We start from the raw sequence: 27,413 nt of genomic DNA on the forward strand, positions 1-27,413 counted from the left end.
GGCAGAGATGCCCTGCAGATGTGCAGCTCTATGTGAGCGGGCCATGTCACTACCCTGCATGTCTGCTGGGCAGCTCATCCTCAAAGAACACAAGGGCTATCGGATGCTGTAAATCCCTGTGCTGACGGAGCCTCAGTGGGCGAGTGCAGCAGTGAAAATTTCACTATTAATATGTGTGGTCAACATTCATTCAGTCTCCAAATATTTATTGAGCACCTAATATAAGCCTAACAAAGTGCCTGAAATACACTGTTAACAAAGCAAAGAAGTTCCTTAATCCAAAGAACTAGCGTTAAAAGGCAAATATTAATCAAATAATCCCACAAATAAATCATCATAGACCATGATAAATGCTGTTTATCATAAAAATAGTCACAAGCTGTGAGAGGACATCACCTGGGGGATTGACATTCTCAGACTGACTATCAGGGACATCAGTAGGTGAGGTTTTTCTATGGAAGAGATTTACATTCTGAAGGATGAACAGCAGTCGCCTAGGATGGCGGCAGGGGTAGGGTAAGGATGGTGGGGAAATGTCCAAGCAGAAGAAGAGCGCGTGCGAAGACCCCAGGGCGAGAGGGCTCAGAGCACCTGAGGACCTGAACTGGCCCAGAGTGGCTGATGGCACAGAATAAACAGGAGAGTGGAGCAAGATGAAAAGGGCAAGGACCTTGGCCTTTATCCTAAGAGAATGGGGGTCACTGAGATTTTTAGGCACAGGACTGACATGACGAGATCATGATCATGATCACTCAACTGCTCTTACGGAGAATGGAGAGGGCCAGAGAGGAAGTACACAGACCAACACAGGAGATAAATAGAACGAGAAGAGAAAATGAGAAGGTGTGAGCAACCCCATGTCAGCTGGGACAAAAATCAGTAGAGATTAGGAACACTGGCTTGGAATCGAGCCACCTAGTTTGTGTCCTGGCTTTTCACTTACTCTATGATCCTGAGCAAATCACCTAAGTTCATCTCTAAAACAGAGTATCTGTCTACCTCCTGGACTGTGTGAGGATTAAATGACTAACACACCTGAAGAACTCAGAATGGTATCTGGCACATAGGAACTTGCTGTGGCCCAAGACCACACAGCTACTACATATAAACAGGTAAATACTGAATGACTCTGATTAAAGTTGGGGGTGGGCCAATGGGACCCCCTGAGCCTCGTCCACTTGCCACCACTTTGTCCTAGGCCCCACCCACACAGCCCTAAATTCCTAGGGTTTCACCGACTCCCTCTCTGCCAGACTAAGACTGGCCTCAGAGTGGCCTTTAGGAGTTTTTCCCCTGGGCACTGTGTGAAAAAAATGGGGGTAACATCAGCTGACCCATTTAAGAGGCCACTGAAGTACACAGACCACCTCTAAACTTCTAGACTAGAACCTCAGAAGGCTTCTGTTTCTCATACTTCATCAACAAAAAAAAGTTTAAACACTCTTCTGGGATTTCCCTGGTGGACCAGTGGTTACAAGTCCATGCAGGAGCATGGCTTAGATCCCTGGTCAGGAACTAAGATCCCACATGCTGTATGGCAAATTCAAATAAAAAAAAAGTTTTAACACTCTTTTGCTTGCTGATGTGTATATAAACTGCTTTATTTTTTAAATAACAAATGAAGGGGGAAAGGACCACAAAACAGACAGAAACAACCTCAAAGTAACTTGAAGAAAATGTAGATCTCAGAAGGGGATGGCTCCTAACAATGCCTTTGAAGGAACTCCTGAGAGGTTTATGGTTGCCCTCGCTACCTGCCTGCTGAATTCACTCTGGCCCCCTCACTGCCCCTCGTAAGCCAGGGTTCTGACCTGGTTGCAAGCAGAGACTTAGTCAACTCTGGGTTCTAACCTTCTAGAGATTTGCTTGGGAGCAAGGCAGTCCATATATCAACCACAGGCCCCACTCCAGGAATGAACCAGAGATCTCACGACCTATGGCTGATCAGGGTCATTGGGAGCTGAGGACAGGGTCATGAACCCACAACCAGCCAGCTGTTTCAGAGATCACATGAGAGACACTCGGGCTACTGTTTTGACCCATTCCTGATTTTCCTCACCAGACACGGACTCCTGGTGATTCTGGTTTACACAGACAGGTTTATGGGATCATAAGAACAAAAAGGCCTCTTGGATCTGAAGACCAAAATGGCCAATAAACTCAGAACTACCTCAGGATACATAAGAGCTCTCACCAGCCCAAAGAAAGCACCCAAAGGTCCAAGCAGCTGGGAAGACTTGGTCATGGGGGCACTCTCCAGACAAGGTGGGCTGCTGGACAGCACAGATCCACAGAGACAGAACGAGAAGCTGATAGGAGGCTAAAGATTGTATGGATGACACTTGTTCATTGAGAGTGGGTTGTAAGAGAAGGAAAAGGCAACGGGCCAATTGCTCCCAGCAGCGCTGGGGAAGGCAGGTAACTTCTGTTCCAGAGATGGCAGGGCTGGTGGGGCTGTTCTTCAGTGCAGCACGGCCTTCTCCGCCTCACCTCAGTCAGCAAGGGCCAAGTTTGTGGACTGCAGTCGCTCTGTCTCCTGGCAGATGTTCTGTTCCACTGTGTCACACTCGGCTAGGAAGGCCTAAAAGATAAATGCAGAGTAGTGAGGGCCACTGGAGGCCAGCCAACCCATGCCAACCTTAGCCACAAGAGGTTCTTTGCCAAGCCACTCTAGGGAACCCCTGGGTGACTGACTCAGGCTAAATGGGTGTGTGGGGATGGAGATAGTCCAGGCCCCAGACTCAGGAGAGGGAAGTGACAGTGCTCTCAGTTAACAACCTCCAAAGAGCGCTGAGGAGAGGAAGCCCTGCCACTGAAATGGCGTGATTTCAGGGGGCCCTGTCCACAGGAATGGGGGCCCTGTCCATAGGAATGGCACCTCCTAGAACTGCATAACGTGTCAGCCCTGTCTGCTCCCCAGCAAACTTCTTTCCCGATCAGTTTAATCCAAATTCAATTACAGGGACATGAAAGGAGCTCTTGCGTTCTGGGTTCATACTGAGAAGTAACAGCTAAAGAGAGCCCCCACCACACATGTACTCTACGCTACTTTGAGGAGATACATGCACTGATGCATGACACTTTGTGATGCCCTACCACACAACTCACCTGAATCCTTTTCACCAAACCCTTCCTTTTCATTCTACTGTCTTTGAAATTTTCTGGCAGAATCTATGGAAGAATAAGTTGACATATAAATAATCCGAGTAAGTGAAAATGACATAGGAACACGTCAGAAACACCCATAGCACACCAAGCTGGCCACAGGTCACCAATGTGGATGACAGGCATTTTCAGGAGTCACTTCCCTGGATCTCTGACCTACACATCCCCTTCCATGGCTCTAGCTCCATAAGCACTCCTTAGCTCTCGAGGCCTGGACTGTAGACCTATAGCATGGGCTTTGTCCTTTCATCGTTTTCTGTGCACGGATAGTGTCCTGGCCGGGCCACACACTCACTGTGACATGAAAAGCATAGTGCCTTTCTGCCCTTCTTTACCACCCCCTATACCACCTCCCCGGGGAAGGCAATGGCACCCGACTCCAGTACTTTGCCTGGAAAATCCCATGGATGGAGGAGCCTGGTAGGCTGCAGTCCATGGGGTTGCTAAGAGTCGGACATGACTGAGCGACTTCCCTTTCACTTTTCACTTTCATGCATTGGAGAAGGAAATGGCAACCCACTCCAGTGTTGTTGCCTGGAGAATCCCAGGGACGGGGGAGCCTGGTGGCTGCCGTCTGTGGGATCACACGGAGTCGGACACGACTGAAGTGACTTAGTAGCAGCAGCAGCAGCATACCACCTCCCCTCAAGAATCCCAAGCAGAATAGTTCACCCTAAGAATGAGGTATCAGGGGAGAGATATTATCTCTCAAAGGGAACATGGCATCAGTGATTCCTAACAGCCTCCCAAGAGCTGGGTCTGACTGCCTTCTGTACGGGTAATGGGCCCAGTGGAATGTCAGATACAAGAGTGTCAGGAAAGTGACACCCTGTATGTCTCTGACCACGAGACCATGTATCACTTAGGTCCCTGCTTTGTGAGGATTAGATGCTACTGTATGTGTGTGCTCAGTCATGCCCGACTCTTTGTGTGCAACCCCAGGCTCCTCAGTCCATGGGATTTTCCAGGTAAGAATACTGGCATGGCTTGGCATTTCCTATTCCAGGGTATCTTCCCAACCCAGGAATAGAAAACTTGTCTCCTGCATTGGCAGGCAGATTCTTTACCTCTGCGCCGCCTGGGAAGCCCCCTTAGATGCCACTAGTACATATAAAAATGACAAAAACCCCATGTTGGTGAGATAGGGGAAGTCAGGAACTGTCTTATCTTTCTGCATATTCACCAAAGACCTAGCAGTGTCTGGTACACTGCTCAATAGGTGCCCAGTATCCTCAGGCAATGAGTGTGATACTGAGAAAGTGAAACTGACTGAAAAGCCATCAAAGGAAACTAGTCCTTCTCAGCTGAGTATTTACTTACTAGTGTGTCAATCTCCTCCAAGATCTTCATAAACTGCTCAATTGTAGCTTTTACTCTCCTATCGAGTTTGCAGAGAGCTTCAGCTTGCAAATCCTTGGCCAGAAAACCCTGTGGAGGAATGATGCATTATTCCAAGTGTTTCTTTGAGGCTGACAAAAACTCCAAGCCAGGCACTGATGAAGCAGCCACACCCTGAGTCCACGTTCCCCAATAGGCTGGGCCAAATCGCAGGCCCACAACTCCACCTCCTGGAAAAACAGAAAAGCCAGCCCTGGGCCTCCTCAAGCACTGTAATAGGCTGCAGGCCCCTCTATCTCATGTGGCCTACTGAGGCCACAAATGCTTCCAGAGGCCTGGCTCTGCTGAAGCCCTCAGTCACCAGTGAATACCTGCATATAAGAGGCAGATATTAACAGCACAGGGTTTAGAGTTTGATAGGCCTGGGCTTCAATTCTGACTGCTGTGTACTGGCTGGTGAGCTTAAGCAAGTTCCTTAACCTATCTGTACCTTGCTGTCCTCATTTTTAAAATGGAGATCAAGGCATTTCCTTGGCAGTCCAGTAGTTAAGATTCTGTGCTTCTGTGCAGGGGGCACGGGTTCCATTCCCCATTGGGGAATAAGATCCCACATGCTGAGCAGGCTGGCCAAATTAAATAAATGAAATAATACAATGGAAGACTTCCCTGGCAGTCCAATGGTTAAGAATCTGCCTTGCGGAGGGAAAAAAAAAAAAAAGAATCCACCTTGGGCTTCCCTACTGGCTCAGTGGTAAAGAATCCACCTGCCAATGCAGCAGACACAGGTTTGATCCCTGATCCCAGAAGATCCCACATGCCAGGCAGCAACGAAGCCCACATGCCACAACTATTGAGACTGTGTTCCAGAGCTCGGGAACCACAACTACTGAGCCCACGTGCCACACTACTGAAGCCTGCGCTCCCTAGAGTCTGTGCTCTGCAACAAGAGAAGCCATTGCAATGAGAAGCCCGAGTACTGCAACCAGAGAGCCGCCTCCACTCACCCAACAAGGGAAAAGCCCACACAGCAATGAAGACCCAGCACAGAAAAAAATAAGTAAATAAATAAAAATGTATATATATATAAAAAAGAATCCGCCTTGCAATGCAGGGGACGAGGATTCAATTCCTGGTCAGGGAACTAAGATCCCACATGCCGCTGGGCAACGAAGCCCATGTGCTGTAACTACTGAGCCTTTGCACTCCAATTAGAGAGTCCATGCGCCCCAGTGATAGACCCCACATGATATAATGAGGATCCTGCATAGGCAACTAAGACCCAAATAAACAAGCAGCTAAATAAACAAAGGCAAAAAGAAAAAAACAAAAAAAATAAAATAAAATGGAGACCATGACACACACATCCCAGAGGGTTACCATGAGGATAAAGGGAAATACAAGACCTTTAATACGAGTCCTGACACAGACATATTGCTAACAAATGGCAGCACTTACTTAATTGTTTTTATTAAATTATCTGTTTATTCACGTTACTTGGCCTAATGATCAGTTAGCTGGTGACAGCAGATGGATAGCAGGGATCTCTGAGGATGTTTTTATCAAAGTCAAAAGCTACAGATGCAGATTTCACAAGTAATGAAATAAGCTACCGATTCCAACTGAAAGAATTTACTCGACCAAAAAATGAGAAATGGCCAAAAAAGATTTAAGCCCAAGGACATTCAAAGAAGCATTATGCATAATGTTAAATAACATTAGGTGATAAATAATAAAGAATTGGTTAGGTAAACCATGATACACTCATGTGATGCAATATTATACGAGATTTGAAAAGGATGATCTTTTTTTTTTTTTCAATCAAGACATTTTTTCTTTTTTTTTAATTTATTTTTTTATTTTTATTTTTTAATTTTATTTTATTTTTAAACTTTACATAATTGTATTAGTTTTGCCAAATATCAAAATGAATCCACCGCAGGTATACATGTGTTCCCCATCCTGAACCCTCCTCCCTCCTCCCTCCCCAGACATTTTTTCTTTATTGAAGTATAGTTGATTTACAATACTGTGTAAGTTTCAGGTATACTAAGTATGATCATTTTAAATGACATGGGAAAGTGTTCAATTCCTTAAACCAAAGAAAGAACTATTTACAAAGTATACCTAACATTATACTGATTTTTTAAGATAAAAAAACAGATTCCAGGTTTTAGTAATGGTTATCTTTTGAGCTGGGGGTCTTAAAGGTAATTATTATTTTTCATATTGGTGCCCACACATCTTCTTAAAAATTGTGTACAATCAGTATGCAGTACTTTAGTAATTAAAACACAATCATACATCCATTAATGTTATAAAATGAAGAGATCAAAAATAAATACGTGGTTTGAGGCCATAACTAATTCTAATTTGGTTTCGGTCCTCCACCTCTAGTACTACAAGGAATTGAATAGGATGACCCCTCGCCAATATCATGCTCAACTTGGACATTCTATGAATCAGTGTTCTTTGCCTTGCCAAATACATTATAACTGACTAGACTGAGAGAAACTATTTATTCTATTTAAGACAACACATGATCCTAGCATGACAGGTATTCTCACAGGAACACAAATGGATGCTGGCTGGGGTTTGTAAATAACAATGATGGGCTTACAAAGCACTTAGAATGTGTCAACCTCAAACTATGTAATTGAATCCTCACAACAGCCCAAGAGGGAGTTACCATCATCACTCCCTTTTTTACAGAACTTGAGACAAAGGCAAACTTGCCCAGTTACAGAATGGGAAGAGTCAGGGTCTGAACCCAGCAGGGGCTGAAAACAAAGTTTGCCCTCATAACCACACATTTGTGTCTCTAGAGAATTCTTAGAGAAGGCAGAAAGTCAAGTCTACCAGGAGAGTTACCTGCTGGATTCCAGCAAGGTCTTTATTCAGTTCTTCCAGCTGGTCAGCTATCTTCTCCACAGATTTCTCCAAATCTTTCAGCTTCTTTAGTTCAGCTTCTTCCTCCGGACTGTTCTAAAATGTTAAGAATAAAAGGAAGTCAATAATCACCAAAAATAGTAGCTCTGTCAGATAAAAAAGTCTGACCACAAGCGGTCAAACTACTCCCCTAGGAAAACATCATCTTAAACTTGCTGCTTCTTGGAAAGCAAGCTGGAGGGTTATACACTAAGGTTTTCTATCTACAAAGACACTAGACAAGATAGAGAGAAGGTACCAGGTACAAGTTCTGGTGAGATAGCCAGACGGCTTGGGTTCAGAGAACAAAGCTGATCCATGAGCCAGATCTGACCTTAGCCTGGGGCTGACCACCAACTGACTCCAGACTGAAGCCCAGAGTGTTAACTAATTATAGTGAACGCCTAGCATGTGAGGAGTCCAGAAAGGTGAGACAGGCAGAATTTTATCCTTTCCTTAATGGAATTCCTGAGCTCTCTCATTCAGTATGACCATGTAATGATGCATACTTTCACTGAGCATCCCCTCTATGCCAGGCACCATCCTAAGCACTCTACCTGTATTATTATTTAAGCCTTACCACAATCCAATGATGAAATTGAGGTAACTGTAAAGTAACCTAAGGTCACACAGCCCAAAGAGGTAAAGCTGAGACCTGAATGTGATTTGGCTTCTCACACCCCAGGACAACTCCAGCTGAGGGTCCTAAAGTTTCTTCAAACTCAACCCTTGGGTTGTGCTCATTATTCCATCACCGTTCTTCCTGACCCTTGAGCAAGAAATCTAGACTATTTCCCCTTCTCTCAACTTCATTGGTAGCTAGCAGCTTTCTGCTTTTACACTGTCTCCCATTGTTCCCACCATCTCCCTTGGTGGCCAGATCCTGAGTGCCAGTCTCCTGGCAGTTCCAAGTCTGCACTAGACTTTCCTTACCTCCACCTTGCTAACCTCTGCCCTCTTTCCACTCTTAAATCAGCCACACCCAGCTTAAAGTAAGGGAACTTCATTTGACCAACAACTCCACTGTGTCACAATGCATGGCTGGCCCTAGGGTCTACTGTCCTCAACCCTTTTTGTCACCAACTGACTCTTTTTCTCCCTCACTTCTAGTCTGAACCTTTCTTTCCAGCCAGAGTGTTTAACCTCACGGGAGATTTTAGCAAAAAGAATGGTTAAAGGAAGAGAGGTTCCTGAAATTTGTAGAGTTACTTATTTTTAAAATTTACAGGTTTGACAGTCTCTTGCAAATTCCTCTCCAAGTGAGTAGCGACTGCTTCAGACACCATTTTATCCAGACTGAAATCCCACCAGCAGCACAAAACCCACATAATTGAGGCAATACAACCACTCCTAATTCCCAGGGTGAAAACCCTAAAGAACAGAAGATGAAGGATATGAGAACAATAAAACTGGTAACTTCACTAAACAAATAGCAACGACATTTGTGTGGCAAGCCCTACTTCACCAGTGCCAAACCCGAGCCCCCAATTTGGCCTTCTAAATGGACACTCATGTATAACACCTTAGTCATTTGGCTCTGAGGTATTTCTGATAGAAAAAGCAATCTACCTTCTTCCCAATTAACATAACCCGGCAACCATTTTGTATTCCAAGTGCTGACAATGGCATCTCCATTTCCTTCAGAGATTTTCCTGAAAAAAGAAGACAGTTATGTCAAAGGTAACTTGTACAACAGTGAAAATAGATTTCAGCAAGGGTATAGGAAATAGTGTGTTCACTATTGAGAAGAGGATGAGTTGGTATAACATTTTTAGAAGGTTTCTTGACCCAATAACTTCACTTCAGATATTGATCCTAACAAATAACTGGACATGTGCCTAAATAACTGTTACACAGTTATTATTATTCATAACAGTGAGAAACTGGAAAGTCAATAACTCAGGAATAGGGGACTGATTACTATACATCATAAAAACAGAAGACTTTGTAGGCACTAAAGCTCATTTTTCAGGAAACTTCAATGCCACAATATGTGTTGATGACCAAGTGTTATAAGAAGATCACAAGAAATGATCCTAGTTTTATCCACTACAGAAACAAAAAAAAAGCCACAAATGAGAACCCACACTTCAGGATGCCAGGACAAACAAACAAAGGCTGGACAGAAATATACTGAATTGTTATGAGGGGTTTTATCCAGGAGAACATTTTCTTTTTTGTGTTTTCCTCTATTTAGAAACATGAATTTCTATTGCCTTTATAATTGTAAAATGAAATGTTTTTAAAAAGAAAAGACAAGGAGTTACAATATGAAGTGTAAAAGTAAATGCTTCCCATCACTAAATTCTTTATGATTGGCACCAAATGGGGTGAACTTAGCTTCATCAGATACAAAATAATGGGTTCCCATGGGAATGAGAAAACCAGAGAATGGGGATGGGAGAAGGTGTGTCCTGGCAGAAATCACCATATTCCACTGGGCCTGCTACATCCAGGTCCTTTAGTCTGTTCAGTACCTTCCCTGTGTCAGAACTAGACCAAGCCCTGAAAACATAGAAGTATCTCTGTCCTCATGGAGTCTGTATTGTACCAGAGAAAACAGATGTTTGGTGACTATGGAAACAATTATTTAATAGTAGTTTCAATACAAGCTATGCAGAGGTGGAGGGAGTGCTACAAGAACATACACTGGGAAGAGGATCTAACTTAGCCAGGGAAGACTGCCCATGTGCATCATCAAAAATGGTAAGGTTTCTGCCACCCTCATGTGACTTCAACTCTAATACCTGTGCCTGTGTTTGCAAGTGTCCACTACATAGTAGGTACTCAACAAATATTTGTTGAAGGAATGACGGAATTAACAAGCAAATAAGAACTGTCCTAGATTGAAAACCTAACCTTACTGTTCATTTCAGTTCAGTTCAGTCGCTCAGTCGTGTCCGACTCTTTGCGACCCCATGAATTGCAGCACACCAGGCCTCCCTGTCCATCACCATCTCCCGGAGTTCATTCAAAATCACATCCATCAAGTCGATGATGCCATCCAGCCATCTCATCCTCTGTCGTCCCCTTCTCCTCCTGCCCCCAATCCCTCCCAGCATCAGAGTCTTTTCAGATGAGTCAACTCTTAAAGCTTAAATAGTTTTAAATAGGCTCAGAGCTGGAAGAGAAAGCCTTACCCTTAAATATGAGTTTCTGAAAAGACAGCGGAACCCCTGTAGCCTCTTCAACAACTTGGGCCAGGTCTTGGACAATTGGCTCACTATTGCCTTCTTGTGGGGTAACTTGAAGATCATGCTTTTCATTGCCTGGGGATAGAGAAAAGTGTTGAAGAAAACACAAACCAATAAACAGAGGCTGACACTTCATTTTCCCAGCCTTTAAGACCTGCTCAAGGATTTTTGTTTCCTTGTGAATTGTTACAGGAACTAACAATATCAGTGATATCAGCTAACATTTTAAGCATTTAACATGTGTAAGGGGCTGACTAGACTTATTTTGGAGAAGGAAATGGCAACCCACTCCAGTATTCTTGCCTAGAGAATCTTGTGGACGGAGGAGCCTAGTGGGCTGCTGTCCACAGGGTCGCACAGAGTCGGACACAACTGAAGCAACTTAGCGCGCATGTATGCACTGGAGAAGGGAATGGCAACCCACTCCGGTATTCTTGCCTGGAGACTCTCAGGGACAGAGGAGCCTGGTGAGCTGCTGTCTATGGGGTCACACAGAGTCAGACATGACTGAAAGGATTTAGCAGCAGCAGCAGCAGGCTTATTTTATGCATAATCTTAATTAATCCTCAGAACAACCCCATGAAGTACCCATGAAGCTGGTATTACCTATTATTCCCCATTTCACAGATAAGCAAAACGTGAGATCAGTCAAGACTTGCCTAGTGAGACCCATCTCTACAATCAGAACTTAACCTCAGATCTATTTCAAATTCTGTGCTTTTCTTTACAAGCCATCTGCCTCCTCTAGCCTGACTGTCCTCTCCTCTGTGTTGTACTGAGCGAGGAACTGTTTCTATCTCCTTTGCTATAATGGGCAAGCAACTGCTTTTCTTCCAGGTCTCTCCCACTGGGCACACCTGGACACATATGGTTGGTGCCCAGAAAATAAATGAGGGACTTCCCTCGTGGTGCTGTGAATAAGAATCTGCCTGCAAGGCAGGGGACACAGGTTCAATCCCTGGTCCTGGATGATTCCACATGCCGTGGAGCAACTAAGCCCATGTGCCACAACTACTGAGCCTGTATGCTGCAACTACTGAGGCCCGCATGCCTAGAGCCACCCCAGTGAGAAGCCCCAACATCTCAAGAGTAGCCCCTGCACGCTGCAACTAGAAAAAGCCCGAGCAAAGCAACGAAGACCCAGTGTGGCCAATAAATAAACAAATGAGTGAAAAAACTCAAACAGCAGAAATTTCTTTTTGGAGCAGAGGTGCCAATTCTTTTCTGGATATGTGGACAGCAAGGGCATAGCCTGTGTCCAGTGCATCACGCCAAGCCTTAAGCCTACTCAACAGCCATGAAGTCAGCGGGACAGGTGTTACCAACTCTATTTCGCATAGAAGAAACCAGCTGCCTAGAAAGGAGACATCCCAAGGTCACCCAAACCTGCAGAATCCTGGTCTCCAGATTATTGAGGCCCTGGGGTCTCCCCTAGTTGGTCCTGAGGAAACCTTATGGACTCAGCTCCCGGGAGAACAGTCTTTGCCTAGTTCTGTGTCAACTCCAACAGTAGACAGACTCCAAGGGTGCCCACAGTGTACACTTGAACCCACGCCTCACTCAAACAGCACACATGAGTTTTGACTCCTGCACACAAGTAGGTGTCCAGATACACAGCAGTCATAGACAACATGGCCAAATACAAGCCAGGCACAACGGCCCACAACTGTGCAGGCACACCCTAATACATACAACCAAACCACGACGTGAAGCATCAAGGACCTAATAAATGGCCTGAGACAAAATACACCTGCCACGTGGAAAGGTGTGCTGACAGGAGACCAGTAAAAAAAAAGAAAAAGCCGGTCCCACGAACACAAACAAGATCCCACGCTTCTGGACTCCAAATACATGGGCACACACTTCGGGAGGGCAGGCGACCAAACCCAGAGACCCCGCCGGACTTTCGTGGCCCAGCACGGAGCCCACCCGGCAGCCCGCGCTCACTGTGGGTGACGGTCACGCTGAGCCCGGCTGCCGCCATTTCCTCGCTCTGGGCCACCTCTTCGCTCAGGGCCACCTCTTCGCTCGGGACCACCTCTTCGCTCGGGGCCACCTCTTCGCTCCGGGACATCTCTTCGCTCCGGCACACCTCTTCGCTCCGGGCCGAGCGAGGCTGTGCTTTCTTTTTCACCCGCGGCCTGCGAGCGCAGGCGGCGGCGCCTCTGGTGGATCCGGCATGCCCTCTGGTCACGCTCCGGACGGCAGATTTCTGGGAGGGAGGCGGACCGCGCTCGGCTGGGGGCACCGACTGGCGCGGCTCCCGGCCCGGCCGAGGCGCGCGCCGCCGGGGACCCAGCCGCTCCCGGTCGCCTCGCGGTCTTCGCGCGCCCCCGCGCTCCGCCAGACCCGCGCTTGTCGCCCGCCCAGCTATGGTAGCTAGCTAGGGGCCCTCCACCCCAGTTCGGCTACTTCCCCGCCCCTCCCGGGCCTACCGGCCCCGCCCCTCGGAGCAGCCCGGCTGCAGCCGGGCTCTATTCCTCTGAAGCCGCCCCCTACCCCACCCACTCAGCCGAGGCCCCGCCTGGCTTATCTGGGGCCACGCCCACACCCGCCACCGGGGCCACGCCCCCTGCTGACTCTCGGTCCCTCACCTCCAACTTCCCGGAGCTCCCCTTCCCCGGAAGATCAGGCTGAAAATCCGGTAAAAGGATCGGGAAACGCCAATAGGCACATTGCGCTTGCGCATGGGGGGCCGGAAGTCAAGTCGGAGAGGGAGGTGACTCTGCTTCCGTTTCTGGTTTTGCTCCAGTGTTTAGGTTTTCCTAGCGGCCGCCCAAGATGAACCGATTCTTCGGGAAAGCGAAACCCAAGGCTCCGCCGCCCAGCTTGACTGACTGCATTGGCACGGTGGGCACTTAGACTTGCTAATTAGGCTCAGGAACCCCGACACCCCTTAACCCGTCCACCCCCGACTTCGGCGTCGATTCCTGGCTCCCAGGCCCATTACACCTTAGCTCTCTCCACCCCACTTTCGTTCCTGTTACCAAGTCATTGCTGACGCCACAAACCAGGGACCCCTAACCCATCATTGCTTAACCCTACTTGCGCCCCACCCCCTCTGGTGCTCAGCGCCGCGTCCACTCGCTGTTAACTTACCTGGTCACCCCGACCAGCCATAGGCCCAGACACCCTTCCCACCTCATCCAGCCCTACTCCTCCCTCCTCTTCCGTCCCTCATCCTTCTCCGACGTCAGGAATCTCGGCTTGATGTCCTAGCTCAGTATATCTGTAACCCAATCCTGGATCTGTTACACAAAATTCAGAACTCTAGCCCCTGTCATTAGGCCACCACCTTTTATCCAAGTGAATAGCGTTAGCTCTACAGCCCTAGCCGAGGTCCATTGGGCAGTAACTCATTTCACACACTTTCTGATTGAGCACTCTGCTGGCCTAGTCTCCAATTCTTGGGAAATTTCGACTCAGTCGAGTGATTCTCAAATTCTTTTTCTGCTCAAATACTTGAATACGCCCCTGGAATATTAGAATCTAGCGGGGTGGAATAGTTTAAACCCCGCCCCCCAGGATTTCTGAGAATCCCGCCTCCCCACAATTAGGAATTGCTGTTTTCAACCATCACCATATGCTCTTGTTTTTCCTTTCTTCCTCTATATTCTTTCCTCTCCTACCACTTTTCATGTCAGTGTATTGCAGTAACTACTACTGCCTTTTATGTTTTTCCGCTGAAGGTGGACAGCAGAGCAGAATCCATTGACAAGAAGATTTCTCGGCTGGATGCTGAACTAGTGAAGTATAAGGATCAGATCAAGAAGATGAGGGAGGGACCTGCAAAGGTAAGGTAGACAGCTCCTGCAGAAGTTGTGACACCTTGATTTGAGTACCTGTGGAAGTAGAGCCTGGTGGTAAGGGCTGGTGAGAAATATAGAAGAGATGCTCACAGTCTGGTAAAGGGAAAACATATGTGATGGTGTGTCCTTCAGGGAGGAGACATGAGAGGAAAACTGGGGCTTGACCTGGTGGAGAGATGTTGATCACACCCAGAAACATGTATGTGGGAATTAGCATATTCTACTGAGAAGGTGGCAATCTGGACAGGCTGGGCCTGCTCAGACTAATGAGTTGCTTGGCTGGTCAGGTTAGGTAACTATAATAGATGGTTAAGGAATAGCATGTTGGGGAAAAGTACTAGTATTCTATTAATACCATCACTACCTACTAGCTGTGACCTTTATAAAGTCACTTAATTTCTTCCTTTCTTCTTCTGTTAGGAAGAAACATAGAGTGGTGTATGTAAGTGCATGGATTTGAGCTGCTTTTTTCCCCCCACCCCATCTCTGTAACTTATTAAGCATTTAAGTGAGAGCAAGTTACTTAGCATCACTCAACCTCAGTTTTCCAATCTGTAAAAAGAGGATAATATCTACTTTATAGTGTGAGATTGAACAAGGTAATTCATGCAACCTATGTCAAGGTAATCCATAGCACTATGTCTAGTACATAGAAACAGTCAGTAAATGTTAGGTATTATTATCATCTGTGAAGTAATAATACCTGCTTTTCCGTCTTCATTGGAGGAGACAAAGTGATGTATGAAACAGTATAGAAAGCGAAGTGATCAGAGGATTTTCTCTGCCATTGTAGTTGGATGGCATGAAGTGAAGAGTAACCAGAGGCAGGACAGCCCACCTAGGCTTGAGGAGATGAAAGCCTAAACCGTGGTGGTAGTCATGAGAATGACATGAGAGGAATCAATTTGAAAGTGAGTTCGGAAATCTAACACAATGACAGTGCATGAGGAGATAACAGGAGAGGAAAGGTAAGGTCGGTGTAACAGTTTTCAGCCTAGAGAAATGAGAGACTGGTGAGGCCGTTGTTAGTCATTTCCAAGATGATAGCAGGTTGAAGAGATTGGGCATGGTGAGTTTGAGTGGATAGCAGACTGTCCAAATTTGGAATCTCTCTAAGGCACCTGAATATACAAAATTGGCCCTCTTGGAGTAGAAATAATATGCCCTAGAAAAGGGAATGTACTGAGTTGTTGGGTGAAAAGACTGAGGTGGGCTGGAGCTTAGAGCCTGCTTGGGGGGGTAAACAGTCTGGGAGCCACATGTCTACTGCTTTGAAGATGAGAGGAAGTAGGTATGTGAGTTTGAGGATATGGGAGGTTTCTTTGACTATTTGTATATTTTCTACTTCCATTCATTAAAATCTATTTTTCTTCCTAGAATATGGTCAAGCAGAAAGCCTTGCGGGTTTTAAAGCAAAAGCGGATGTAAGTTCTATAAGTATAATCTCCTTTCCTCTAACAGGTTTAACCAAAAGGGAAATGGTCTTCCATTCCTTTAAATTTTCATACCATTTTATAAGGGCTTCCCAAGTGGCACGGTAGTAAAGGACCCACCTGCCAGAGAGGTAGACATAAGAAATGGGGGTTCAATTCCTGGGTTGGGAAGATCCCCTGGAGGAGGGCACAGCAACTCACTGCAGTATCCTTGTCTGGAGAATCCCAGGTACAGAGGAGCCTGGCAGGCTGCAGTCCATAAGGTCGCAAAGAGTTGGACACAGCTGAAGCGACTTAGCATGTATGCACCGCTTTATAAGCATTCTTCAGTTAACTGCAAATTTCATTTACACATACACTTAACTAGAATTTCTCCCCCTGCATGTTCAGCAACATCTGTTGCACCATTGTCCATTTAAATAGAACTTTTTGCTGTGGTGGGAGATGTTTTCTATCTGTGCTCGTCAGTACAATAGCTGTTAGCTATGTGTGCTTATTGAGCACTTGAAACATGGCTAGTATGACTAAGGAACTCAAGGTCCAGTTTTATTTAATTTTAACAATTTAAGTAGCCATGTATGTCTAGTGGCTTCTGTATAGACTTCCCAGATCTGTAGAGTTTGATTCTCCCATTTATGTAATTAGAATGTGCCTTTTAAAATTTCATTTGTTTGCCTGTAAAATTGGGAAACCTAAATATTTGTTCCCTCCTTTCAGAAGATTTAGCAGTCCTTAATTTGTTTTAGGTGACTATGTCCCAGTGTTTGAGCAGAAACCCAACATTATCTTTGGTTCTTAACCTTGTGGGCTCTCCAGCTGATGAGACCTTCTGCAGGAGTGCAGAGGTCAGGTGGAATCAGCTGATAAAGAGCAGAAAGATATTGGTATCTCTATTCTTGTTTACAAAATGACTTCTTATAAAACATCAGATACCATCTTACTCCTTTTAGATTAGACAGAGTTATAAAAAGAAAATTATGATGGCTAGAGCAATGAAAGTGTGTAGTAAAACTGTTACCTCCTAAATTGGTAGCATCGCAATTTTTTAATTTAAAAATTTTTATAAAAAAAAATAAAATTTATTTTTGGCTGCACCAAAAATAAATAATAAAACAAACACCAAAAAGGTCTTTGTTACTTTGTGTGGGCTTTCTCTAGTTGTGGAGAGTGGGGGCTGCTCTTCCGTGCAGCGTGTGGGCTTCTCACTGCAGTGGCAGCGTGTGGGCTTCTCACTGCAGTGGCTTCTCTTGTTGTGGAGCACAGGCTCGAGGCATGAAGACTCAGTAGTTTCAGCTCGCAGGTTCTAGAGTAGTGACTCAGTTCTTGTGGTGCATGGGCTTAGTTGCTTCACAACATGTGGGATCTTCCCGGATCAGATTTTAAACCTAAGTCCCCTGCATTGGCAGGTGGATTCTTATCCACTGGGCCACCAGGGAAGTCCAGCATTGCAATGTTTAAGTAGCTTTTTTTTTTTTTTGATAAAAGAATACATGTTCATTGTGGAAACTTGGCAAGTACTTAAACATGAGTAGAAGAAAAGAAAATTCACCAAGATTCCTATTGCCAGAAATAACCACCTTTAAAATGTTAATTTCTTTCTCTGCTTGTGCATACATGGCATATGTGCATATAATCTTTTAGAAGAAAACAAATGGCATGTATTATATCAGTTATCCTTTTTACTTAATGTTGTATCACAAGTATTTTTGTCCCTCTAAATATTTTTTGGAAACATATTTTTTTAATGGTGTGATAATATTCCACCACCATTTGCCTGCATCATTGATCATTTTTCTTCTGCTTGAATGGTTAGATGGTTTTCAAATACTGTATAAAGAGTATAGTGATGTAAGTCTTTGAGATAGTATTATCAGTTGATATAAAACTTCATTAAAAAAAAATAGTTGGAGTGCCAGGCAATATATTAGGTTAGATAGATTACCTATTTATGGATACAAGATTAATAAAATACAATACCAGTCCTCAAGCAGTTCAGTCTACTGGAAAAAGTTTCACTGTATATATGAAGAATCTTAAATATAGTCTTGCTCCTTCCCCCTAAGAATTCCACTTCTGAGAATTTAACATTGGAAATAATCTAAAACATAAAAACATATATTAAAACATATATTCTTAGCAATGTAGAAAACAGCAGTAATAATGTTAAGTGGAAAATAGTGTTATAGTTACAGAACATTCCAAGGAAGAAAATTGGAGGAACGTCAAATGATGTTTGTTTAAGATGGATTGAATTGTTTTTCTCATTTTTTCTGTGTGTTTGTTAAGGTTTGTTGTTGTCTTTAAGAAGATTCTTTTATCTAGCATTAAAGATACTTTTTTCCTGAAGAGTTCTATCTGCCTCACATTACCGTTTTCATTTGACTCTGAAAAGGTACGAGCAACAGCGGGACAATCTCGCCCAACAGTCATTTAATATGGAGCAAGCCAACTACACCATCCAGTCCTTGAAGGACACCAAGACCACGGTACTCCCAAAGCACTTTTTCCCACGGTGTCATTTTATTTTTGTACTCCTGTGCTCTTTTTCCTGTAGTTTCTAAAAGACAGTTAACCATCATGGCCAAGAAATGGTATGTTCTCTTTGCTTTTTTTAGGTTGATGCTATGAAATTGGGAGTAAAGGAAATGAAGAAAGCATACAAGCAAGTGAAAATTGACCAGATTGAGGTGAGATGTGTGCTGGTTTCTGTAAGAATGTACACTGGTTTCTCAAAGCACCCAAATGAATGTGTATGTGATGGGAAGAGCCCAGGAGAGGGATGGAATCTTGGGCCTCCCGTTTACTAATGGAGTAACTTTGGGAAAGCGTCAAAGGTCCTCACTGTTAACCTAAGGATCCTAATACCACATGCAGTTATTATGCTGCTGCTGCTGGTGCTAAATCACTTCAGTCATGTCCAACTCTGTGCGACCCCATAGACGGCAGCCCACCAGGCTCCTGCGTCCCTGGGATTCTCCAGGCAAGAATACTGGAGTGGGTTGCCATTTCCTTCTCCAATGTATGCATGCATTCTGTCGTTTCAGTCGTGTCCGACTCTATGCGACCCTATGGACAGCAGCCCACCAGGCTCCTCTGTCCACAGGATTCTCTAGTTATTATGAGGGTGAAATAAATGATCTGGTGTATCTAAGTGCACAATGCCTGGCACATAATAAACACCCAGTGAATAAACGCCCAGTTTCCTTTTACTACTAACTCATTTAATGATTTTTAGTCTTGTTGCCTCAATTATAAAGTAGTGATGTTGCTGTTCATCTCCCAGGATTGTCCCCAAGTAACACTTGGGACAATATGTATATTGACAATATATATAAAATGCTTAGCATGGTTCTTGGTATAGAATTGGTTCCCTTTTCTAGTAATTCTCTCTAGATTCCCTGCCCACCCCCACCCCCAGATTTATTGAGATACACTTGCTATAGAATATAGTGTAAGTTGAAGGTGTACCGTGGGGGTGATTTGAAATACATAGTGAAATGGTTACCACTGTAAGATCACCTCACATAATTACTATTGCTTTTGTGATGAGAATATTTAAGGCTTACTTTCCTAGCAACTTTCAAGTATTGTTAAATATAGCCACCATACTGTACTTTAGATCCCCAGAACTTAGTCATCTTCTTATTTTAAGGTTATATTTCATTTATAGTTATTGTAAAATATTGACTGTTCCCTGTGTTGTGCAATATATCCTTATAGCTTATTTATTTTATACATAGTAATTTGTGCCTCTTAATCACCTCCCCCCATCTCTTTAGGTTTTTAATAATAATGTCCCTAAAATTAGCATTTCTTTTTGGAGATCCTGTTTTAGCTAGGGTGGCGAGCCCTAGGAGCTTGGCATCTCTTAACTCTGTCAGTTGAGCAGCCCAGATGGCAGACAGGATTAGCAGAGGGAGTGGTGATGGTCAGAGGAGAAGGCGTTTCTGCACATAATGATAGTGGTCTTTCCCCCTAAACACTAAGTAGAATGTCTCTTTCTAAGAGGGCAGGGACTCAGTTTTGTTCACTATTCCGAAGTTTATTCCCAAGTGCCCCAAACAGTGCCTGGCCTTCAGTTTACTTAATGGTTGGTGAACAAATGAAGGAGAGGCTATTCAGTGCCATAAAGCGGTTTTGCCCCATTTAATCAGGGTTTGTTAGTTGAGTTCTTATTGTGTCTCCAGCATCTTACTGCTTCTGCACAGTGTTCCCTGATAGTTCCAGTCTTAAGTGAAGGTGTTCTTCCTATCTTGCTGTTTTCCAGCACCCCTCCTTATACTAATGCTGGGACCCTCTCTAATCCTCCACCAGTTTCTGCTTCCAAGAATTTAGGCTTAGTGACAGAGATTCACTGAGAAAAATGTTCTGAGTATGCTTGCCTTATTTGTATCATATTATTTGATAATCAAACACAGTGAACTGAATTTTATTTTCTACTTTCAGGGTTCCTTGTGTTTTAATTAGTGCTGTTTAATGAACAAAATAGAAATTTTGGTATTTTTGGTTTTCTCTATGTTTCTTCATCTTTCACTTGTGGTTGTCTGGCTGTCTCCCCACCTGGTTTTCCTTCTCCTGTCCCCTAATACAGTGGTCCCCAACCTTTTTGGCACTAGGGACCAGTTTTGTGGAAGACAGTTTTTCCACAGACTATGGGGTGGGCAGTGGGTTCAGGATGATACAAGCACATTACATTTATTGTGCACTTGATTCCTATTATTACATTGCAATCTATGATGAAATAATTATACAGCTCACCATAATGCAGAATCCATGGGAGCCCTGAGCTTGTTTCCTGCAACTTTTAGATGGCTCATCTGGGGGTTTTGATATGAGTCTGCAAGCAATTGATTTATTATGGTCTTTGTGCAGTCAAACTTCTCTGCTAATGATACTCTGTATTTGAAGCCACTCGCCAGCCCTAGTGTCACCACCTTAGCTCTACCTCAGATCATCAGGCATTAGATTCTTATAAGGAGCGTGCAACCTAGATCCCTTGCATGCACCGTTCACAGTAGGGTTCATGCTCCTATGAGAATCTAATGCTGCTGCCACTGATCTGACAGGAGGTAGAGCTCAGGCAGTAAAGTGAGTGATGGGGAACAACTAAAAATACAGATGAAACGTCGCTTACTCACAGCTCACCTACTGTGAGGCCCAGTTCCTAACAGGCCATGGACCAGTACTAGTCTGTAGCCTGAGGGTTGGGGACCCCTGCCCTAATAGACTTGCTTGCATAATAGGTGGAGAGCCCGGTTCTTTCTTAACTTTTTTGATGTGTTTGGGTGTGTGTCTTTGACTGGGCTGGATAGTTTGAATCCCATTTGTTTTCCTAAAATATTTTACTTGAAAAGCATTTTTATTGTTTTCTAGCGCTCATTTTGGAGAAGGAAATGGCAACCCACTCCAGTATTCTTGCCTGGAGAATCCCAGGGGAGGAGCCTGATGGGCTGCCGTCTATGGGGTTGCACAGAGTCGGACATGACTAATGCGACTTAGCAACAGCAGCAGCAGTGCTCATTTTAAAACTTTGCCTCTACATGTGTGTTCTCCTATTTCTTTTTTATTTCCCAGTTTCTGTGGTCCAGTCTAGTGCTTGTATTTGTTTTGCATTGCTTTTGTTTTTGCAGAATTGAACCTGCTAATTCTTTGTGATGATTTTTTTCCTGTGCCTATCCTGGAATCTCTTGCTAGAAATCCTACTCTTTCTAATAGGATTATAAGATCCTATTAGATATAAAAAATTTCAGATCACTCTGAAATTTTGGGTGACTTACCTTGATATGTAAAAGTCTAAAATAAGTTCAACTTGATTAGTTATGTTATTTTCACCCTCTTAATTACTGTTTCAGCCAGTGCTGCTCTGTGTAGCAGACTGTTAAAGTATATGCAATGTGGTAGTTTGGTACTTGGAAACAGAAAGCATTTTCTTTTTAAAAAAGTATTTTCTTCCATTTTATTTTCTAACCTTTATATGGAAAAACTAACCTCTAATTTGGGGGTGAAGAAGGAGTTTTTTAAATGTTTTGCATTGCTCTGGAAATTCTGAAGAATAAGCAGTGTTGATTTAGAACCTCTGCATTATCAGCAAGAGTCCATTCCCCTCTGTGTGGAATTTTCAGCATATGAAAAACATTGTTCTGCACATCCTTAACAGACAATATATAATATTAAGTGTTTAGTGTTTGACACATATTATGACATATGTTATTACAATAAATCATTACTTATGAAGAATGGCTATTAATAACCTCACTTTATAGATGAGCAAATTAAGCCTAAGAGACTTTTTATTGAATATGAAATAAAACTTTTGAATGTTGAATAAAACTTTAGCTTGGTTATGTTTAACCACAGTCTGCTCTTCTTAGCATTGTACTAACTGCCCTTTATTATGCTGGACCACTTCTCAAATGGGTTTTACATTCTTTGTGGCCCTTTAGTAGTTTCCTAGTTAAGTACAGACAGATTATTCCCAGATAATTTATGCCCTCAGTCAATTTTTTTCACCAGCCTTGTCTCAGATATCCAGCCTATCCTGAATCCACTTCTGTTTCGCCATGTAGGGTGGGCCCAGTACAACTTTTTGTACTATCCAGTTGTTTCTGCTACTGCTTCCTTGCCCTCCACAGTGCAGTCAGTTTTTGGCTGACTCGAGAAGCATGATTTGCTTGTATCAGTTACCCTCTTTCCTCTTAACTTGAAGATTTTTGATAGTATAAATGTTGCTTGATTTCCTGTTTCAAGCAAACTTTCTCTAAAGAGAGAGATGGGCATCTCTTCTTGCAATAGCAGTTTGATTTTCCACGAAGCATCTTAAATTCAAATGCGAGGTTAGTAGTTCTGTTCTTTATTTTTCAAGTTTACGTTTTTACCACCAAAAATAGGGGACGGTTATGTGGTCCATGGCTTATTTCTAAGATTCAGGGGAGAGAATAGAGACAGGGGGTAGTTAAAGAAAAATGGTAAGAATTGAATAAAAATCCTGTCATATATATTTTTGTAGGATCTACAAGACCAGCTAGAGGATATGATGGAAGATGCAAATGAAATCCAAGAAGCACTGAGTCGTAGTTACGGCACCCCAGAATTAGATGAAGATGACCTCGAAGCAGGTAAGTTATAGGAAAAGCAAAGTATATGTAGCTTAGCTTCTGAAAGGAACAACTGTTAGGGATCTTTTCTCCTAAGCAATAGAGAAAATTTCTATGAGGGTCCCCTGAAAGTTTGTCTATGGTACAGGCTCTGGGCACAGAGCTTGGGTGGCAGCCAATCAGACTGGCATACCTCACCAACTCTGAGGTGGACAAGCTCTGAAGGAACATCCGGGCAAAGGCCTCTGCTGACCTGATGCTTGGTAACCAAACACTGTCATTCCCTGCCATTTTCCTTTTGATTTTTTTCTCGTCATTTTCCTGCGTGAGTCCTCTTCCTCAGAACAGTAAAGCCGATCAAGAAACAGTAGTTGGCAGATACTGATACTTGGTGTGCATCAGTTACTATATGCCAGGCCCTGTGTTAGATGCTGGGGATTCAGCATTGAAGAAAACAAACATCATCCCTGCACTCCTGAACCTTCTCCTCTAGTTTCTAGTAAGAAACTGCATGAGTTATAAGAGCACAGACTGATGGGAAGAAGTAGTATGGGGTACCATAGGAACATAGAGGAATCCAACCTATTTGGGAGTCAGGGACGGCATACGACCTGAAGGATTAGCAGAGGTTAGGAGAAGGCGATGGCACCCCACTCCAGTACTCATGCCTGGAAAATCCCATGGACAGAGGAGCCTGGTAGGCTGCAGTCCATGAAGTCTCAAAGTCAGATACCGCTGAGCGACTTCCCTTTCACTTTTCCCTTTCATGCACTGGAGAAGGAAATGGCAGCCCACTCCAGTGTTCTTGCCTGGAGAATCCCAGGGACGGGGGAGCCTGGTGGGCTGCCGTCTATGGGGTCGCACAGAGTCGGACACGACTGAAGCGACTTACAGCAGCAGCAGCAGCAGCAAGATGAAGTGGAAGGGGTTGTTAAGAAGTGGCCTCACGGAGAGTTGTTTAGAAACTGTTGCTGTAGTCCATTTAAGACATAATGGTGCCTGAAACTAAGGCGGTGGCAGCAGAGACAGGGAGAAATGGACATACTGAAGAAATTTTAGAAGGTTGAATGGACAGGACCTAATGATTGATTGATTGATTGGATGTAGAGAGAGAGGGCGGAGAAGGCAATGGCAACCCACTCCAGTACTCTTACCTGGAAAATCCCATGGACGGAGGGGCCTGGTGGGCTGCAGTCCATGGGGTCGATAGGGGTCGGACATGACTGAGTGACTTCACTTTCACTTTTCACTTTCATGCATTGGAGAAGGAAATGGCAACCCATTCCAGTGTTCTTGCCTGGAGAATCCCAGGGACGGGGGAGCCTGGTGGCCTGCCATCTATGGGGTCACACAGAGTCGGACACGACTGAAGCAACTTAGCAGCAGCAGCAGCAGAAATAGAGGGAGATGTCAAAGATGTTTGTCAGTTTCTAGCATGAGTAACTGGGTTTTCTGTTGGATGATTGTCCTGTCCCATTACTACTACTTTATCTCCATGTTCTTGTTTTAACTATAACCTCCCCTGCCCCTTCTCTCCTCCCTACCCCGTTTATTTCTGTTTTCATATTTCTCATCTTGAGTTTCCTCTGATGAGTTTCTGCCTGCTATTGCTATTCCCCCTGGTCACTTCCAACTTTGCCATAGACTTACTTTTAAAGCCTGATCTCATGTCATGGTCATTCCTTTTACAACAATCTCATGCCTTCTCTCACTGGCTGTTTTCATCAGTAAATGGAAAATAATTTTTTACATTTGTATTGTCAGGATTTTCTAATTTGAATTGGCGTACTAATAACTATACAGTCTTCTCATGAATACTAGGGCTTTATAAACCTGTGGGAAATAGTTGTTTTAATTTTTGTTTTTCATGGACTTTTACCACCCCAGTTTCCTTGAAATAGCCATCTTTTATTTTGAAAATAGAAATTAATAATCCCTTCTCTGTTTTTAAATTTTCATCTTATTTCAAATAATTTGGCTGACTTCTTAACATTAACTGCCAATTTTCTTTTTCTTAAATTATTTATTTATTTTTTTAATGAAAGAAATTTTTTTTGGCTGCACTGGGTCTTCATTGCAGCGCACAGGCTCTTCATTGCTGAGTGCGGGCTTTCTCATTGTACTGAACAGGAGCTACTCTAGTTGTGGCGCACGGGCTTCTCATTGTGGTGGCTTCTCACTGCCAGTCACGTGGGCTCAGTAGTTGTGGCACATTGGCTTAGTTGCCCTGTGGCATGTGGAATCTTAGTTCTGAGACCAGGGATCAAACCCATGTCCTCTGCATTGGCAGACGAATTTCTTAACCACTGGGCCACCAGGGAAGTCATCCCTAGCCTCCAATTTTTTTGCTTACATTTTTTTGAAATGTTGATTGTTTCAACTTAGAGTTGGATGCACTGGGCGATGAGCTTCTGGCCGATGAAGACAGTTCTTATTTGGATGAAGCAGCAGCTGCACCCGCAATTCCAGAAGGTGTTCCCACTGACACGAAGAACAAGGTGAAAGCTTTTTCTGTTCATATTTTCTGTGCAAAATGGTAAAGACTTTATGCCTAATCATCAGCCTGGGAATCTAAAAGGTATTAAGTAAGAACAAGGAGAGACTCTGTCATTATTTTGGGAACCCTTTAAAGCCCAGTTTTCCTACAATGGACTGGGGTTAGTCTTCCCCTGCTTTACCCCCCGTTCCTCCTTGAGCCTGGAGTTGTCTTAATCTTTTTCTACTGCCCATGCATCCACACCACTCTGACTTCAAGGTGCCAGGTGCATATGTTGTTTTTTCTCAGCATTCCTGAAATAGTTTTTATTAACACTACCATAGCACATCTTTTTAAATCCCTGGTAACAGGTTCCTGAAGCATGTATGTTATTTCCATGTTTAGAAGATCACAGATTCCTGATTTAAATGCGCTATTGAGCTATGGTTTCTGAATTGATAGTCTGCCTGTGGGTGCATGCTTAGTCGCTCGCTCAGTCATGTTTGACTCTTTGCGACCCCATGGACTATGGCCCACCAGGCTCCTCTGTCCATGGGATTCTCCAGGCAAGAATACTGGAATGGGTTGCCATTCCCTTCTCCAGAGGATCTTCCTGATCCAGGGGTCAAAGCTGGGTCCTCCTGCATTGCAGGCTGATTCTGTCTGAGCTACCAGGGATGCCCAGTCACTCCTAGAAGTCTGTAGTAAAGTATGATATGGCAGTGACTCCTGTCCTGGGGTACCACTCCTTTGAGGATTGGTGAGGCTACAAAAGATATTGGTTCACTTTAGGGACCAGAGTGAAAGTGGGAATCTGGAGGCAAGTGCTCACTCCGCAGCCTTTACTCTGGACACTCCTTAACTCCTGGATACTCGCAGCCCCCTCTCCCCTTTCAAGGTTTACTCTTAAATTTCTCTCTCTCACTCTTCCCTTACTCTTCAGAGTCATCCCTTTTGATCCCTTGCATTTCTTTTCCTGGTTTATCACTTGCTACTTTACCTCTCTTGAAAAAAAGGTTGTTCTCATCTTCTCAGTGAGATTTTTGTTTTCATTGATTAACCACTTGGAAATGAATTTTGACCACTAAATGTTTGAAATCAGTTTTTTTTTTAAAGTCAGTTGGAGAATAGTGACACTGAACAATTCTTTCTTTTCATAGGATGGAGTCCTGGTGGATGAATTTGGATTGCCACAGATCCCTGCTTCATAGACTTGCATCATTCAAGTACATCGTGTAAAATAAATGCATATTCTAGGACTGGGGAATATTTATCTTTCCAAGTTGGCCATAACAGATTTAGGTTTCTTTCCTTTCCTTGGAGGAAAAGTTAATTATTTTACTTTTTTTTTTTCCCTATAAGAGACTCGTTGCTTGGAGGAGGCTTTCTTTATACTAAATTTTTATTCCTTTTCTCTTATGAAAGACTAACTTACTTAAAATTATCATTGGATATGTCCGTCTTAATTCCTTAATAATAATTTTGAAATAAAACCAAGGAAATGGAAATCTTTTAAGTTCTGTGACAGCATATCTCCACAATCTCAGATTGACCTGATAAATTGATGGCAAAGATGAGAATGGTGGCACTATCCATATTATGATTCAAAACCATTTTCTCTTGTGGTGTTATAGGTTGGTTAAAGTGATGGCCTTTCTGGGTGAGTTTTCTTGTGTCTTGTGAGTAAATCATTACTGTGTCCAGTATTGGAATGGAATTATCACTACTGTATCATGGGTGGATATTTTGATTCTGTGGTTCCTGCAGTATTACAGCTGACTTGTAATCAGTAATGAATATTTCTTGATATTTAATGTATAGGACATTTATTTATACTCAATAAATATTTTTCAAAAGGATATTATTTTAATAATACTACCTCCGCTTGAAACCTCCACTACAGAAACCAAATTTAATATAATCTTAATGTCAATTCAGCTTAAAAACTACAGAAATCAAATTTAACTGGCAGCATTGTG

The 27,413-nt window shown here is 43.7% G+C and overlaps 2 protein-coding genes across 3 annotated transcripts; one reads left to right on the forward strand and one right to left on the reverse strand.

Moving 5' to 3' along the window:
- Nucleotides 1–339: 339 nt before the first annotated feature.
- On the reverse strand, nucleotides 340–13,311 carry BAG1 (BAG cochaperone 1). 2 transcript variants are annotated; one of them, XM_005210348.5, is made up of 8 exons: nucleotides 13,217–13,311; nucleotides 12,570–12,834; nucleotides 10,569–10,697; nucleotides 8,998–9,080; nucleotides 7,372–7,485; nucleotides 4,486–4,593; nucleotides 3,109–3,171; nucleotides 340–2,581 (listed from the first exon to the last, which is right to left on the reverse strand). In XM_005210348.5, exons 2-8 carry the CDS (start codon nucleotides 12,694–12,696, stop codon nucleotides 2,492–2,494), a joined length of 714 nt encoding a protein of 237 aa, XP_005210405.1. In that variant the 5' UTR covers nucleotides 12,697–12,834; nucleotides 13,217–13,311; the 3' UTR covers nucleotides 340–2,491.
- Nucleotides 13,312–13,372: 61 nt separating this feature from the next.
- On the forward strand, nucleotides 13,373–27,293 carry CHMP5 (charged multivesicular body protein 5). The gene is given in 8 exon segments (NM_001034682.2): nucleotides 13,373–13,472; nucleotides 14,312–14,416; nucleotides 15,809–15,855; nucleotides 18,257–18,350; nucleotides 18,480–18,551; nucleotides 22,871–22,979; nucleotides 25,344–25,456; nucleotides 26,595–27,293. Coding segments are annotated over 8 exon segments (660 nt in total). The 5' UTR covers nucleotides 13,373–13,403; the 3' UTR covers nucleotides 26,646–27,293.
- The last annotated feature ends 120 nt before the right edge of the window (nucleotides 27,294–27,413 follow it).

This window comes from Bos taurus, chromosome 8 (genome assembly GCF_002263795.3).
Source record: "Bos taurus isolate L1 Dominette 01449 registration number 42190680 breed Hereford chromosome 8, ARS-UCD2.0, whole genome shotgun sequence".
Classification (NCBI taxonomy): Eukaryota; Metazoa; Chordata; class Mammalia; order Artiodactyla; family Bovidae; genus Bos; species Bos taurus.

Coding starts and splice junctions, on each gene's coding strand:
- BAG1 (XM_005210348.5), bottom strand. CDS start 12,696: ATGTCCCGGAGCGAAGAGGTGGCCCCGAGCGAAGAGGTGGTCCCGAGC. Junction 9,081..10,568: donor TCAGAAACTCATATTTAAGG/GTAAGGCTTTCT, acceptor TTCTTTTTTCAG/GAAAATCTCTGAAGGAAATG. Junction 4,594..7,371: donor ACCTTGCTGGAATCCAGCAG/GTAACTCTCCTG, acceptor ATTCCTCCACAG/GGTTTTCTGGCCAAGGATTT.